This window comes from Eleutherodactylus coqui, chromosome 1, assembly GCF_035609145.1.
Source record: "Eleutherodactylus coqui strain aEleCoq1 chromosome 1, aEleCoq1.hap1, whole genome shotgun sequence".
In the NCBI taxonomy this organism is placed as follows: domain Eukaryota; kingdom Metazoa; phylum Chordata; class Amphibia; order Anura; family Eleutherodactylidae; genus Eleutherodactylus; species Eleutherodactylus coqui.
In genome coordinates, this window is record NC_089837.1 from 175,534,976 (window position 1) to 175,550,378 (window position 15,403).

The 15,403-nt window shown below is 42.9% G+C and overlaps 1 protein-coding gene across 1 annotated transcript in view; it reads right to left on the minus strand.

The window, feature by feature from the left end:
• The window catches only part of COL21A1 (collagen type XXI alpha 1 chain), a 294,411-nt gene that overhangs the window by 57,813 nt on the left and 221,195 nt on the right, over positions 1-15,403 (minus strand). Inside the window, exons 15-18 of the mRNA XM_066603971.1 lie at positions 12,290-12,343; positions 12,143-12,196; positions 11,174-11,227; positions 8,475-8,519 (exon numbers count right to left, since the gene is read on the minus strand). Of these exons, the coding sequence (XP_066460068.1) occupies positions 8,475-8,519; positions 11,174-11,227; positions 12,143-12,196; positions 12,290-12,343 (207 nt within the window). The remainder of the gene's footprint in view (positions 1-8,474; positions 8,520-11,173; positions 11,228-12,142; positions 12,197-12,289; positions 12,344-15,403) is intronic.

Below are 15,403 nucleotides of genomic sequence, written 5' to 3' on the forward strand. Positions count from 1 at the left end.
CATGTTTAATGCAGGTGGGCTTCGGCCCACACTGCATGCCCCAGTCAGACTGGGGTTCTTTATAAGTAGACACAGGCAGGTACAACTCCCTATTGTGAAGTCCGTGTGGACCGACAGCATGGGAGGGTCCCAGGAAGCCACCGGCAGTACATAAATAAATTCCATTGCATTGCCCAGCACAGCTGAGGTAATGTCATGTTTAATGCAGGTGGGCTTCGGCCCACACTGCATGCCCCAGTCAGACTGGGATTCTTTAGAAGTGGACACATGCAGTTACAACTCCGTGTGGACCGACAGCATGGGTGGCTCCCTGGAACCCACCGACGGCACATAAATATATCCCATTGCATTGCCCATCACAGCTGAGGTAATGTCATGTTTAATGAAGGTGGGCTTCGGCCCACACTGCATGCCCCAGTCAGACTGGGGTTCTTTAGAAGTGGACACATGCAGTTACAGCTCCGTGCGGACCGACAGCATGGGTGGCTGCCAGGAAGGCACCGGCGGTACATAAATATATCCCATTGTAGTGCCCAGCACAGCTGATGTAACGTCAGCTTTAATGCAGGTGGGCAAAAAATTAATTGAATTACACTGTAGGCGAGGTCCCCAAAAAATTGGTGTACCAACAGTACTAATGTACGTCAGAAAGATTGCCCATGCCCAACCAAGAGGGCAGGTGAAACCCATTAATCGCTTTGGTTAATGTGGCTTAATTTGTAACTAGGCCTGGAGGCAGCCCAGTTAAAATAAAAATTGGTTCAGGTGCAAGTTTCAACGCTTTAATGAGCATTGAAACGTATAAAAATTATTTACAAAAATTATATGACTGAGCCTTGTGGGCCTAAGAAAAATTGCCCGTTCGGCGTGATTACGTGAGGTTTCAGGAGGAGGAGCAGGAGGAGGATGAATATTATACACAGATTGATGAAGCTAAAAGGTCCACGTTTTTGATGGTGATAGAGAACAATGCTTCCATCCGCGGGTGCAGCCTACGTATTGTTTAGGTATCGCTGCTGTCCGCTGGTGGAGAAGAGAAGTCTGGGGAAATCCAGGCTTTGTTCATCTTGATGAGTGTAAGCCTGTCGGCACTGTCGGTTGACAGGCGCGTATGCTTATCTGTGATGATTCCCCCAGCCGCACTAAACACCCTCTCTGACAAGACGCTAGCCGCAGGACAAGCAAGCACCTCCAGGCATACAGCGCGAGTTCAGGCCACGTGTCCAGCTTCACCACCCAGTAGTTGTAGGGGGCAGAGGCGTCACGGAGGACGGTCGTGCGATCGGCTACATATTCCCTCACCATCCTTTTACAGTGCTCCCGCCGACTCAGCCTTGACTGGGGAGCGGTGACACAGTCTTGCTGGGGAGCCAGAAAGCTGTCAAAGGCCTTAGAGAGTGTTGCCCTGCCTATGCTGTACATGCTGCCTGATCTACGCGCCTCCCCTGCTACCTGGCCCTCGGAACTGCGCCTTCTGCCACTAGCGCTGTCGGATGGGAATTTTACCATCAGCTTGTACGCCAGGGTCCTGTGGTATAGCATCACTCTCGAACCCCTTTCCTCTTCGGGTATGAGAGTGGAAAGGTTCTCCTTATACCGTGGGTCGAGCAGTGTGTACACCCAGTAATCCGTAGTGGCCAGAATGCATGTAACGCGAGGGTCACGAGAAAGGCATCCTAACATGAAGTCAGCCACGTGTGCCAGGGTACCTGTACGCAACACATGGCTGTCCTCACTAGGAAGATCACTTTCAGGATCCTCCTCCTCCTTCTCCTCCTCCTCCTCCTCAGGCCATACACGCTGAAAGGATGACAGGCAAGCAGCATGGGTACCCTCAGCAGTGGGCCAAGCTGTCTCTTCCCCCTCCTCCTCATCCTCCTCATGCTCCACCTCCTCCTCCTCAACGCGCTGAGATATAGACAGGAGGGTGCTCTGACTATCCAGCAACATACTGTCTTCCCCCGCCTCTGTTTCCGAGCGCAAAGCGTCTGCCTTTATGCTTTGCAGGGAATTTCTCAAGAGGCATAGCAGAGGAATGGTGACGCTAATGATTGCAGCATCGCCGCTCACCATCTGGGTAGACTCCTCAAAGTTTCCAAGGACCTGGCAGATGTCTGCCAACCAGGCCCACTCTTCTGTAAAGAATTGAGGAGGCTGACTCCCACTGCGCCGCCCATGTTGGAGTTGGTATTCCACTATAGCTCTATGCTGCTCATAGAGCCTGGCCAACATGTGGAGCGTAGAGTTCCACCGTGTGGGCACGTTGCACAGCAGTCGGTGCACTGGCAGATGAAACTGATGTTGCAGGGTGTGCAAGGTGGCAGCGTCCGTCTGGGACTTGCGGAAATGTGCGCAGAGCCGGCGTACCTTTCCGAGCAGGTCTGGCAAGCGTGGGTAGCTTTTCAGAAAGCGCTGAACCACCAAATCAAAGACATGGGCTAGGCATGGCACGTGCATGAGGCTGCCGAGCTGCAGAGCCGCCACCAGGTTACGGCCGTTGTCACACACGACCATGCCCGGTTGGAGGCTCAGCGGCGCAAGCCAGCAGTCGGTCTGCTCTGTCAGACCTTGCAGCAGTTCGTGGGCCGTGTGCCTCTTCTCTCCTAAGCTGAGTAGTTTCAGCACAGCCTGCTGACGCTTGCCCACCGCTGTGCTGCCGTGCCGCGCGACACCGACTGCTGGCGACGTGCTGCTGCTAACACATCTTGATTGCGAGACAGAGGTTGCGTAGGAGGAGGAGGAAGGTGGTTTAGTGCAGGAAGCATACACCGCCGCAGATACCACCACCGAGCTGGGGCCCGCAATTCTGGGGGTGGGTAGGACGTGAGCGGTCCCAGGCTCTGACTCGGTCCCAGCCTCCACTAAATTCACCCAATGTGCCGTCAGGGAGATATAGTGGCCCTGCCCGCCTGTGCTTGTCCACGTGTCTGTTTTTAAGTGGACCTTGGCAGTAACCGCGTTGGTGAGGGCGCGTACAATGTTGCGGGAGACGTGGTCGTGCAGGGCTGGGACGGCACATCGGGAAAAGTAGTGGCGACTGGAAACTGAGTAGCGCGGGGCCGCCGCCATCATGTTTTTGAAAGCCTCCGTTTCCACAACCCTATACGGCAGCATCTCCAGGCTGATAAATTTGGCTATCTGCACGTTTAATGCTTGAGCGTGCGGGTGCGTGGCGGCGTACTTGCGCTTGCGCTCCAACACTTGCGCTAGCGACGGCTGGACAGTGCGCTGAGAGACATTGGTGGATGGGGCTGAGGACACTGGAGGTGAGGGTGTGAGTGCAGGCCAGGAGACGGTAGTGCCTGTGTCCTGAGAGGGGGGTTGGATCTCAGTGGCAGGTTGGGGCACAGGGGGAGAGGCAGCGGTGCAAACCGGAGGCGGTGAATGGCCTTCGTTCCACCTTATGGGGTGCTTGGCCATCATATGTCTGCACATGCTGGTGGTGGTGGCTCCCCAGCTGATCTTACAATACAAATGAAGAGGTCCTACAGCACCACTTTCAATACCCAGTCATGGGGAAGAATTTCTGCACAGCCGATCAATAAAGGTGAACCAACCTTTGTATATTGCAAACCAAATGGGTGAAGGAGATCCGCAGCAGACCAGAAGATGATGTAAAACAATGCTCTTTTATTCCAAATCCATAAAAGCAAGCGGTACAGGCAGCGACGTTTCGACCATCTCTGTTCTTTATCAAGCATGCTTATATTTTTAAGCCCTTCCCTTCAATGGGCTGCCGACGATCGCCGGCAGCCCATTGCTTTCAATAGAGCCGGCTGTATTGCCGGCTCCATTGAATTCAATGGGCAAACATCATTCTTCTCTTATACAGCTGTTACAGCTGTGGCAGAGGAGAATGATTTGTCTACTATATGTCCTCAATGGGGGCGGCTTCTGCCGCCGGCCCCATTGAGCGCATATAGAGAAGAGAACAGGAATCGCAGATAGGTGCGATCTGCGATTTCTGTTTTATAATTTATCGGACGAGCGCATAAAAAGCGCTCATGTGTCCGATACCATTGCAAAGCAATGGTTTTATAAAATCGCCGGGCGCGAAAAAACGCCCGTCTGACTGAGCCCTCAATCTGGATAACAAACATGAGTGTTTAAAAAGTTTATATTGGATACATGCCAATAAGGTTATTTGTATGTACTGGACATCACATTAAGTATAAGTAACCCACATTACTTGCTTGTATTCAGTGTCTCATAATAAATAATTATCTATGTCATACTTTTCAAGTATGATGTATACACTTATTGCCAAAGTAATAAGTTATAACTGTAATATATATCTTTATTTTGAAGGTGTCAGGTCTCAAGCCACAGATAGGTGGTTTATTGCTGTACATCTAGACTTTGGTGCCTTTTCTTGTATTAGTGCTATAGTTGTGACTGAGTCTCTTACAGATGAAGTCACAGATGTATTCCTGGAATATGATTTAATTCTACTGGTTCTTAATGAAGTTCAGGAAATTCTTCAACAGACACAAACTGCTCTTCTAACCCCATCTAATCTTTCCATGTTCCGTGTTGAACCCATCGATATGGGTCCAGATGGGAATGGGGGGGGGGGGGAGTAAGCAAAAGGATGGTAAAGACAACAATTGTCTTAAACTCATGAAATCTGAAAATTTGGAAATGTCAAAGAAAATTTCATCGCTAATGTAGTTTTTATTTTATTTTTTTGGAGATGGCTTCAGATATTACAAAGACAAGTTATGCAAGACAAGATATGCAACTGCCATGCAATGTGAAGTACTGCTATAACAATCACTCCCACCTAGGATGTCAGCATAGTAGGTTTAGCTGAAAAAACTCACTGAGGCATGTAAGATGGCTGGAGGTAAGACTGTAAGCTACACACAAAGTCCAGGTACTCTTTGAGCATCTCCTGCAATTATGGGCCCATTGACATACTAGGAGCTTTGTGGGGTTCTTGAGTAAGCCAAACAGAAAGGCAAGAATTGTATCAGAATTGTTGTTGGCAGTGACTTTACCCAAACAGGTTGCCATTGTCAAAGTCTAGGCTCACACCAACAAGACCACTCCAAAAGCGAGAGAAAACAGAAGGGCAGATGGAGCTGCTACAGCTGTAGCTCTATTGCCTCTGACAGAGGTAATGGTGGCTGCCCTAGTACCTCCTGAAAAGGTGATGAACTTTTCCTCAAGCACCATAGAGTTAGGTGGAGGACTGGAAAGCAAAAGGAACTGGACAGGGAGATGATGGTATCTGGTACAGACATAAACTGACCTGGCTTCCATGAGTGTTATACCCGATGATGCATCTAATCCATGGACTGATACATCAGTCAACGTAGGTAACACAGTGATACCTTGGGTTAAGAGTGCTTTAGCTTACAAGCTTTTTGACTTGAGAGCAGGCTCTCCCCTGAACTTTTGCCCTGATTTAAGAGCAAAAACTTGGGTTACAAGCCTTGCTCTCAATGGGGCCGCTGCTGCTGGTGGTCCCATTGAAAGCAATGGCCTTCCGGTAACCCCTGCAGTGATTTTTGGGGAAGGGCTTTAAATATAAGTCCTTCCCTGAAAATCATCCCTAGCTGTAGTAAAAAATATATACTCACCTGCCGGGGCTCAGGTGTGTCTAGTCGCCGCTTGCTCTCCCTGCATTTTTAATCCCTGCCTGCTGAAAAGCTTCAGAGCAGTGCAGAAAGAACAAGTGGCAGCTAGATGTGCCTGAGCCCCGGCAGACATGTGAGTATATATATATTTTTTTTTTTACTACAGCTAGGGAAGATTTTCAGGGAAGGGCTTATATTTAAAGCCCTTTCCCAAAAATCACTGCGGGGGTGCAGGCATCTTATTGCTTTTAATCGGGCAATGCCATCCCCATTGAAATCAGTAGGAGAGCTTCACAATCTGGAACAGATTAATGGCTTTTTTATTCATTTCAATGGGGAAAATTGATTTGACTTATGAGTGTTTTAGATTAAGAGCTCCGTCACGGAACGAATTAAACACTTAACCCAAGGCACCACTGTATATGGCATAGTGTTTTCTGCTTGGATTGCCCCAGGGTTCATGTGTTGAAACAAAGGCTTGTACAGGCCGGTATTGTCTGAGTCTGCCATAATTCATGTAAAATGGTAAAGGTACCTGCCCAACACAATGTAGGACCATCTGACCACACTGCAAGTGTGCTTCATCTGACATCAAAGGTGGGCTGATATAAATGTATCTTTGTCTGTTTTGATTTCTTTTTAGGTTATGACCACAGCTACAAAAAATATGGCTAAAAAGCTATTGCTTGAGGTACTATGTTAATATGACGTCCCTGAGGTAATGTAAAGGGATAGAGGACTGAAATTTGCTAAAGGAGTGATTGAGAGGATTCAGAATCTCTTGATTATTGTACAAGTTTCTCACATTTCATATCACATACAAAGTAGTGGCAAGCAAGATAGACTCAATAGGAGTCTCAAACATTAAGATTAGAAAGGCCAAAGGGGAGAAACAGAAACCTTGATGATGTCTACTCATGACTTTACACTCCCAATGGAAATAAGTCACTTAATCCTTTGAGATTTTGTTTCGTCATAGAATTGTGCTTCCTACAACAAACACAGGCTATACACAGAAGAATGGTACAAAGCACTTGCATTTGATGGTGATATAGTTGAACCCTATAAAATTGTGTCAGAGACATTGTAAGATGTTTTTTTTCTAGAATTGTACAATATATATATATATATATATATATATATATATATGTTCAAATATTGATAATAGCACAAGTCTGCTTTACGGTTATTGTTAAATTGTTTTTTCAGAAGTATACTGGAAATATGTACACCATGGTTCAATAGCAGTAGACCAGTCAATGATGCCAGTCCAAAACTTGCAAGCACCTCTCCTCTTTATAAGACGACTCATCTCCGACAAAGAGGCACAGCCAAATGTACATTCTGTCTTAAAACACAGTCCGAAAGTTTGTTTGATACGGCAATCTTATGGAGCAGTCTTTTCCAATAGACAACTGTAATACCCTTATCATCGTTTGCTGGAGGATGAGCATCATTAGGCCTACTCTTACTCATCAGAGGGTACGCAGCTGGAAGAATGATAGCACAAGGACTGAAGCATTTATTAGAATTACAAGATGAGAAAACAATGGTAAAATAGCTTTATTTTTATGCTATATTTGTTTTTGAATTTTATCCAATGCTTATGCAAATATGGGAAGTTTAAGTAAAAGCCATTGATTATCTAGATAACCAGATTTTTACTGTGTTGAGTATATTTCAAGTTTAACTATGTTTATGCTGTATTTAAAATCTTAATGGTTTGTATATCTCATTTGCTTACAATGCATAAGAAACAAATGTAATGCGATACCAAAGTTGTGAGCCCTAGGGAATATTTGGACGCATGAGGAAATTCAGATACCGGTAGCCTTTGCCCATTCTAAATTCAAAGGAATACTCCAATATCAGCGATTTTTGTGAAATCAGGTCAATCCAAACCTGAACCAATTATTTCAATAATCGCTCATTATTAACTTCATGGAGCATCCTCCGGGAATACAAACAGAAGGAAGAGAACAGCAGAGTGCCATAATGGTCCCATGCAACCCCCAGATTAACACAGCTGATCTTCACCCCATACTACAAAAAGACAATAGACTGAAGGAAATATTCCAAGATTTACCTCTCTTCTCATACAAACAGCCATCAAACCTGAGAAATTTTCTTGTCACATGTACCCTCTCAGAACCATCAGAGACTGGCACTTTCTCTTGTAACAGTAGAAAATGCAAGACTTGTACCTGCATTCTACCAACAGACATAGTCCACATACCTAACACACAACAGGATTATAAAAATACGGATGCTTTCTCCTGTAAATTCCCAAATGTGGTGTACATGATACGGTGTACTGAAGGAATATATAGCAGAAAAACAAGACAGACTACAGTCCAGGATGAATTTGCACGTACAATAATGAAGACACTGGATACACCTATGGCAAACCATTTTTCTTGACCAAATCACAGTTTAATGGATCTAAAAGTTTTAATACCCAGAGACAGAAAAAGTTGGAATTTTAACTGATAAGAACTTTCCAGACATTTACAAAGGGGCCCAGTTTTATACCTGGGTTTATTCCCCATTATATGGACATTTCACATCCATCAGCCTGATCTGTGGCTTCCTAAGTCAGCACATCTTCTCATTTCATCTTATACATAAATCTTAGTTCTATGATCTGGTTTATCTTGATGAAACATTATTAAAATGCAGTGTTTTGTCTCTCAGTGCTTCATTTGTTATCCAGCCTGAAGAAGGAGCCTCTGAGCTCTGAAAGCTTGCAAAATATATATTTTTTCTAGTTATCCAATAAAGGTATCACTGCTATTATACTTTTGTCTTTTATACAATAGTATTTAACATCACATACATTTCTTCCCAAAGTTTATAATTCAACATGCTCGTTATGTAAATTTCATTCCATACCTTTAAGCCATTAGCACCATCACTTCCAGGAATCCCTGGTATTCCCTGATTTTAAAATGAAAAGAAAACACAAAATGTACTAGTTTAGTTTCTCATAAACATATAAATACTGATAGCAACCATGTGGCTGTGGCTGGTACTGTAGACCACCTACAACTCAGGTAAAATCACTTACACAGATCCTTTAAATTCCATAGTGCAGTCTTTTCCCACTATAATTAGAAGAACATTTTTTTTATAGACAGCCATCCATTTACTTATGACTGGTACTGTAGCTCTGTCCTAATTAAAGGGACATTCCTCACTGTGCATGGAAACTGCAGCACAACTGTATTTAAGTGAATGGAACTATGCTGCAGTTCTCTGCACAGCCAGGTGGCTAGAAGCACTGCTTCGCAGGGAAAATCTAGGAGGGTACAGAGTGCTAAACAATCACTCTGTCTTCTACAGTATGTTCTCAGGATCAGTGAGGGTTCCAAAGGACAGGTCCCCACTGTTATGGGAATAATATCTTATTCCAGATGAGTTCACCGCTCTGCTCCAAATTGGTTATAATGAGAAGTTGCATGAATGCAGATGTATTTGAGTCTGAGCCCATGTTGGTCGTTCTCTAATACACTTATGGTTTATTCATATCAGAACAGTACATATATAGTTGAACATGATGCATCAATACCCATGTACGCCCCCAACATCATAACAACTCATGATTAGCTTAGTATGTAATGACGCTAATGATTAACTTATGTTAATGCCCCAGGTGTATGCTGCTATGAAACACGTAATATCTAAAGGTCCATTTAGATACAGCGATTATCGCTCAAAAGAAGTCTTTTGAGCGACTTTTGAGAGATAATCATTGTGTGCTCCGAGCGGGGGATGCAGAAGACAATCGGGGCCGCTTGTCTTCTGTATCCAGCTGTTCTCTGCTCAGAGCGCCTGGCTGTTATACAGCTGAGCACTCCGAGCAGGGGATGCAGAAGACAAGCAGGTCCACTTGTCTTCTGCATCCAGCTGTTCTCTGCTCGGAGCGACTAGCTGTTATACAGCTGAGTGCTCCAAGCGGGGGATGTAGAAGACAAGTGGCTCCGCTTGTCTTCTGCATCCAGCTGTTATACAGCTGAGTGCTCCGAGCAGGAGACACAGAAAACAAGCAGGGCCGCTTGTCTTCTGCATCCAGCTGTTCTCTGCTCAGAGCGCCTGGCTGTTATACAGCCGAGCACTCAGAGTGGGGTATGAAGAACACAGTTGGACCGCTCTGTTCTTCATACCCCGCCTATGTTCAGGGAGCGGGATACAGCTGAAACAATAGTATCAGCTGTATCCTGCTGTGAATTCCTGATAAGGCTGATGGTTGTCTTTCAGCATGCTGAAAGACAAGGATGAATGATGGCTTAACGAAAACTGCACGATGTTAGTGCAGTTAGACACAACGCTCAAAAGACGGCTTTTAAGTGAATTTTGAGCGATAATTGTTGTGTCTACATGGGCCTTAAAGGCTCAAGTAGCACAGGCTGTATTAATATCCCTGCCTAAACCAGAGGAATGAGAAAGAGGAGATAAGAAGCATCTCATCCCCATGGGAATGAGCATCCCAGAGGCTTCCCATGAGATATCTGCGTAGGTGTGTATAGCTCAACATTCTGCTTGCACATACCAGGGTATAATATTGAGCTTGTTAACCATTAAACTGCTAGCTATTTCCTATGAAGGTATATATACGCCTGTTTGCCTAGGCTGATTTAGGAAACACATTTATTATTACTATAACACCACCAATCATAAAGTGATGGCATAGCATAGCAATATACCATCATTTTAGAATGTGGGAATGACTCTTTAATTGAAACTGAACTGCAGTACCAACAAAGGTAAATCAATGGCAGATTATAACAAACATAATTTGGCATACTTACACCGGCTTTTCATAGGCTCGTCTAAGTAAACTGGCACAGTATGTGCTATGATGTATGATAATTTCTGTTGTACATAATAACAAATGTAACAAGCCGCATGAGACCATGCCACCTAACAGTAGTTTCTACCCCATTTTTGAAAAAGGGTCGGGTCATGTTTATCAGCTCCAAAAGTCACAATTTTGGAGTGTGTGCCAAAATATTGACTTTTGTACACCATAAAACTGGTGTACATGGCACAGTACATATGCCTTATTGTAGTATTTAAAAAGCATGAAGAAACTGCACTGTGTTATTTACAGGGTCTTTGGAAGTCAAAGAAGCAGATGTATTTCTTCCACTCTGATTTTAACATTATACTTTATGAAAAGAGATGGGAGTGGACCTGCTGATGATCATTATGTGGTTGTGTCTGGCGCTCCAACTCAGCAACAGCTAAGCCAAATTCATTTGTATGGGACTGAGCTGCCATACCAGACCGAAGTACATCAATGGCAAGGTGATGGTTACTGCAATTAAAGGGATGCACCATTCCAGGAAGCATGGAACAAATGCCCTGGTCTGCTTTAACCAAGTTTCCAGTAGGAGGGGACTGAATACAGCTGCCAACATTTGATTTTAGAAGAGGGGTACACTAGGAATCAACTGCTCTCTAACATGGTTGCATAAAGCTGTGCTTTATTTTTTTTCCTATTAAGATGTACTGTTCATATACTCTTAAATATAGTTAAAATAGTTAAACTTAAACTAACTCCACATAGAGCAATGGTATGTGATATTTACCGGTGGTCCTTGTTGACCTTCCATTCCTGGCAGACCTAGTTTTCCTTCTTCTCCCTTTAAAGACAAGAAATGTCATGTCATGACTGTTATAATAAGTGAAACAAAAATGGCTTAGCGCTGCTACATGGAATAGTTGAGTTAAGTTGTCATTGCTCCTAGAACTTTCCAAGCTACAATAATATTACTCATGGTTGACCAAAATAATTGGGGAACAGAAATTTGGCAAACAGACATAAAAATCCTTTCCCCCATGCAGACTACTGCAAGTGCACATTTTAACACCATATTATATTACACAGATTCAATAAACATCTAGTTCTCTGTCAATTTACAGACTTTTTGTATTGTACTGGGATATTACATCTTGTAACTATTGGAAAACATTCCTCAACATTTTCTATGACCGGTCTGTGGCTATGTAGCCCTATACGCAGTTTAGAAGTTTACAAGTTGTGATACACTGTGTGTTCTAACACCTTTCTATCATAGCCAGCATTAACTCTTTTACCAATTTGTGACGCCATGACCCTGAAGCCAGTTTATTGCTTGTCTCCTTGCACTGCTTTTGATAAGCATTAATCACTGCATATTGGGAACACCCCACAGGACCTGCTTTTTAAAGGTGCTTGAACCCACTCATCTAGCCATCACAATTTGGCTGCTGTCATAGAGATTCTTATGCTTTTCCTGCTTTCAACACATCAACTTCAATAACTAACTGCGCACTTACTGCCCAATATATCCCACCTCTTGACAAATGCCACTGTCTTCACATCATTTTAATTCATTTAAATGTATGTTGTTTTCAAGTGTACCTATCTTTTCAAGTGAATTTTCAGAATAAGCTGCCTTGCATGTACATGCGGCAATTATATGACTTGTATCCTGCATTTTCACCAGTTTTCCCCCTCTACAGGCTCCATCTCTAAGATCATTGAAGTTATTTTTGAAAAAATAATGGAAAATTACTTTTTGTCCAGGATATCCCGGCAGGCCATCTTTTCCGTGTATTCCTGGCTCTCCCTGTTAATTGTGAATTTGAGAGTTAAAAACAAACAGACTCATTCTAAAATATTATATGTAAATTTTAGAATTTTATCCAAACAATATACTTACGGATCTCCCAGGCTTTCCAAATGACCCACTACTGCCCTTGTCTCCTTTAACTCCCTAAATGATAAATATGTTATATAAAATGACATTCACTAGTTTCTGTTAAAGAAGTTATATACTTAGGTTTATACTATGCACCTGCACTATCAGTCAGAAGTTTTAGAACACTTCAATTATTCCAGTTGTTACTGATATTTGCACAGTGTAATGTCTTAAATGTACTTTGCAAAGAAAGCATAGAACAATCAAACAAGTAAGGATGAATAAAAATGATGGATTAACTTTGTTTCACTAAATGAAATCTAGATTTTTGGCTCTTCAAAGAAGCCACCTTTTGCTGATATAACAGCTTTACACAATTGATGCATTCTTCCTACAATTGCATTCAGATATTTTTTAGAAATTTTGTCCCAGCATTGTTACAGAAGTTCCCACAAATGTGCCGCACTTAGAGCTTGCTGACTGTGCTTTCATCCTTCTGTTCAGTTTATCTCAAACAAGCTCAATGAGGATTCAATCTGGAGACTGTGCAGACCATTCCATTCTTTGAAGCCTACAGGCTTCTTGTCTTCTTAAGTAGTTCTGACATAACCTAAAAGTATGTTTTAGATCAATGTCTTCCACAATCCTCTGCTTAAAAATCATTCAAAAAACTAAGTATTATCTCTCAAAACAGTTTACGTATAATATAGTGTTGTCTAAATTAAATTACATTTAAATGCTGCTTAAATTACTAGTCATAGTACATACAACACAGAGAGTCTATCCTTAGTAAGGTCAACTATTAGTCTCTGATTAGATCAGGGTGCCAACAGGATCTAATTCGGACCACATTTGCTCTCTTCTGAAGTGTGATAACTAGCTGGTGATATACAGTAATAAACCACTTTTTATGGCATGAGATCTATGCTACCATTATCATGATATGAATACTAGTTATTATCAGCAACTTGCATGAAATTTGCATGCCAATTTTTTCTTCAGTGTTTTTTTCTTACTGATATATTTATTTCTAGAAAACAAATGGAAGTTAAATGTACTTGCTACACAATGCATTTCTATGGATTACAACTATTGTGCAAGGGTAAAAACTAAAAGCTTGTCTACTTTCATCCAAAAAATAAAAAATCTGACAGAAAAAAATGTGTAATAATCGCGGAAATCGAAAGTTTGAGAAATATTTACACTTTCCTGTACTTGGATGTTTAATTACCTCTCCATTGCTATGTCCTGCAAGAGGGCATTAAAATAGTACATCTTGGTAACTGTGCAAGTATATAAGTTGGTAAGGATAAATGATTAATTGCATTTTCAAGTACCATAATATAAAGTAGTAGGAAATTATAGGTCACCGATTCGCAGAACGCGGCTATCTGCCTTCTGTGTTTTGATGGATGTTGCCCAAAAATGCAGGAATTGCAATTGCTTGCTATTGTGTATTTTCGACCACGCCGCACTGTACTCCCGTCATGTGCACGAGTGTATAGTCTTCTATGCTGTGAAAGTGTTTTAAATACCAAAGGCTGACGATGTTGTCCTTATTGGGGCTACTGAGTTCTTAAACTTCTGGGCAAAGGGGTCTTGGGAATGGAGGAATTGTGTTAAAAGGTTGGCAATGCCTGCGCCCCAACTTGCAAACAAGCCTTTTTTTTTGTTTCTAGTGTCATAGTTCTATATGTTAGTTGTAGCAATCCAATATGCATATAGTTGAAGAATATTACCATTGACCTGGTTTACATAGAAAGATGTATGGTATTTGTATGTCACTTTAGGAAAGAGAATGAAACATAAGTAGCTCATGTACGACAATAAAGTTCTGGCCACTCAAAGATTCATGCGCATTTTGATGCGCACTGCGATTTCAGCCCAGGTCAGACGGACATTTTCCTAGTGCGGATAAACGCTACTAGCTTCAGATTTTGGGACACAAGCTTCGGTCACACGATTTTTTGAACGCATCAGTCACCCCAACCCCACCAAACAGGAATAAAACTTATTTTATATATACAAACTGCATTAATACTCAAGCAAATTATAAATAATTTCAGACCTGAGACTTTATTTATAATTTTCTTGAGTCTTAATGCAGTTTGATCTTAGTTTTGGTCCTATGAAATGCCAACCTAGGTCAACCTTGCTATATCTAGCCTTGTCAGGCTGAAACCTGCATCAGCTCTGCTATACAGCCAAGCCTTGTCTGGGTTGTCAAGGATCTTTACAATTTTTAAAAATGTGCATTACCAATCTACATTTTTGAAGGCGTAGGATAAAATAGAAAAACACCTTTTTGTACATTTACAGTAATGGGTAACACAGTAGCTTAACACTACCTATTCTGTTGTATCTGTAGGGTACTGCATTTTCCCCTAAAAGCAATGCATGATGATATGACATATAATGGAATATTGTTACGATTGTGTGGCCAAACTAAGCACAGGGCCCACGCAATCGTGACCAAAAGTGAACGGAAGGGATGCACGCACACAGGTTGCACAAGGGATTCACACGGGCTTAGGCAACTGACCCTGTGCTACAGGGGGGATGACAGTGGCCCAACCTAAGCTGGGACATTGCCCCAATAAGAGGGCGGCCCAGTGGTCTTTGGAACTGGGCCCTAGCTCATCCTAGGAGCCACACACCAGAACAGGACGCATTCACATGCCACATGACAGGGACTGAACAACAGGACACAGAATACACAGAATACACAGCATACAGCAGCCACAATGCAAACACTAGTAACATATGATAAGCTGAATATAAATACCAGGTATTAGTTGACATTTTGTACAAAATGTGAAAGCTAGCGGGCAAACTTCAAGGCTACTGGTTATACCGCTAGTCCCTACACTAACCAGGAGTCCAGCAGAACCGGACAGAGTTCACACAGAACGCTGCAACAGAACAGGACACAGATCACAGGTCACACAGCAAGCTAACACAAAACTGACTGAATATAAATGAACAAACGGACATGAACCAGCAAGACACAGATCACACAGCAAGCTTGCATAAGGAACAGGACAGAGCACAGGGCACACAGCAAGCTGACAGAAAACTGACCGGAAATAAACATACAAACGAACATGAACCAGCAGGCCACAGATGACACAGCAA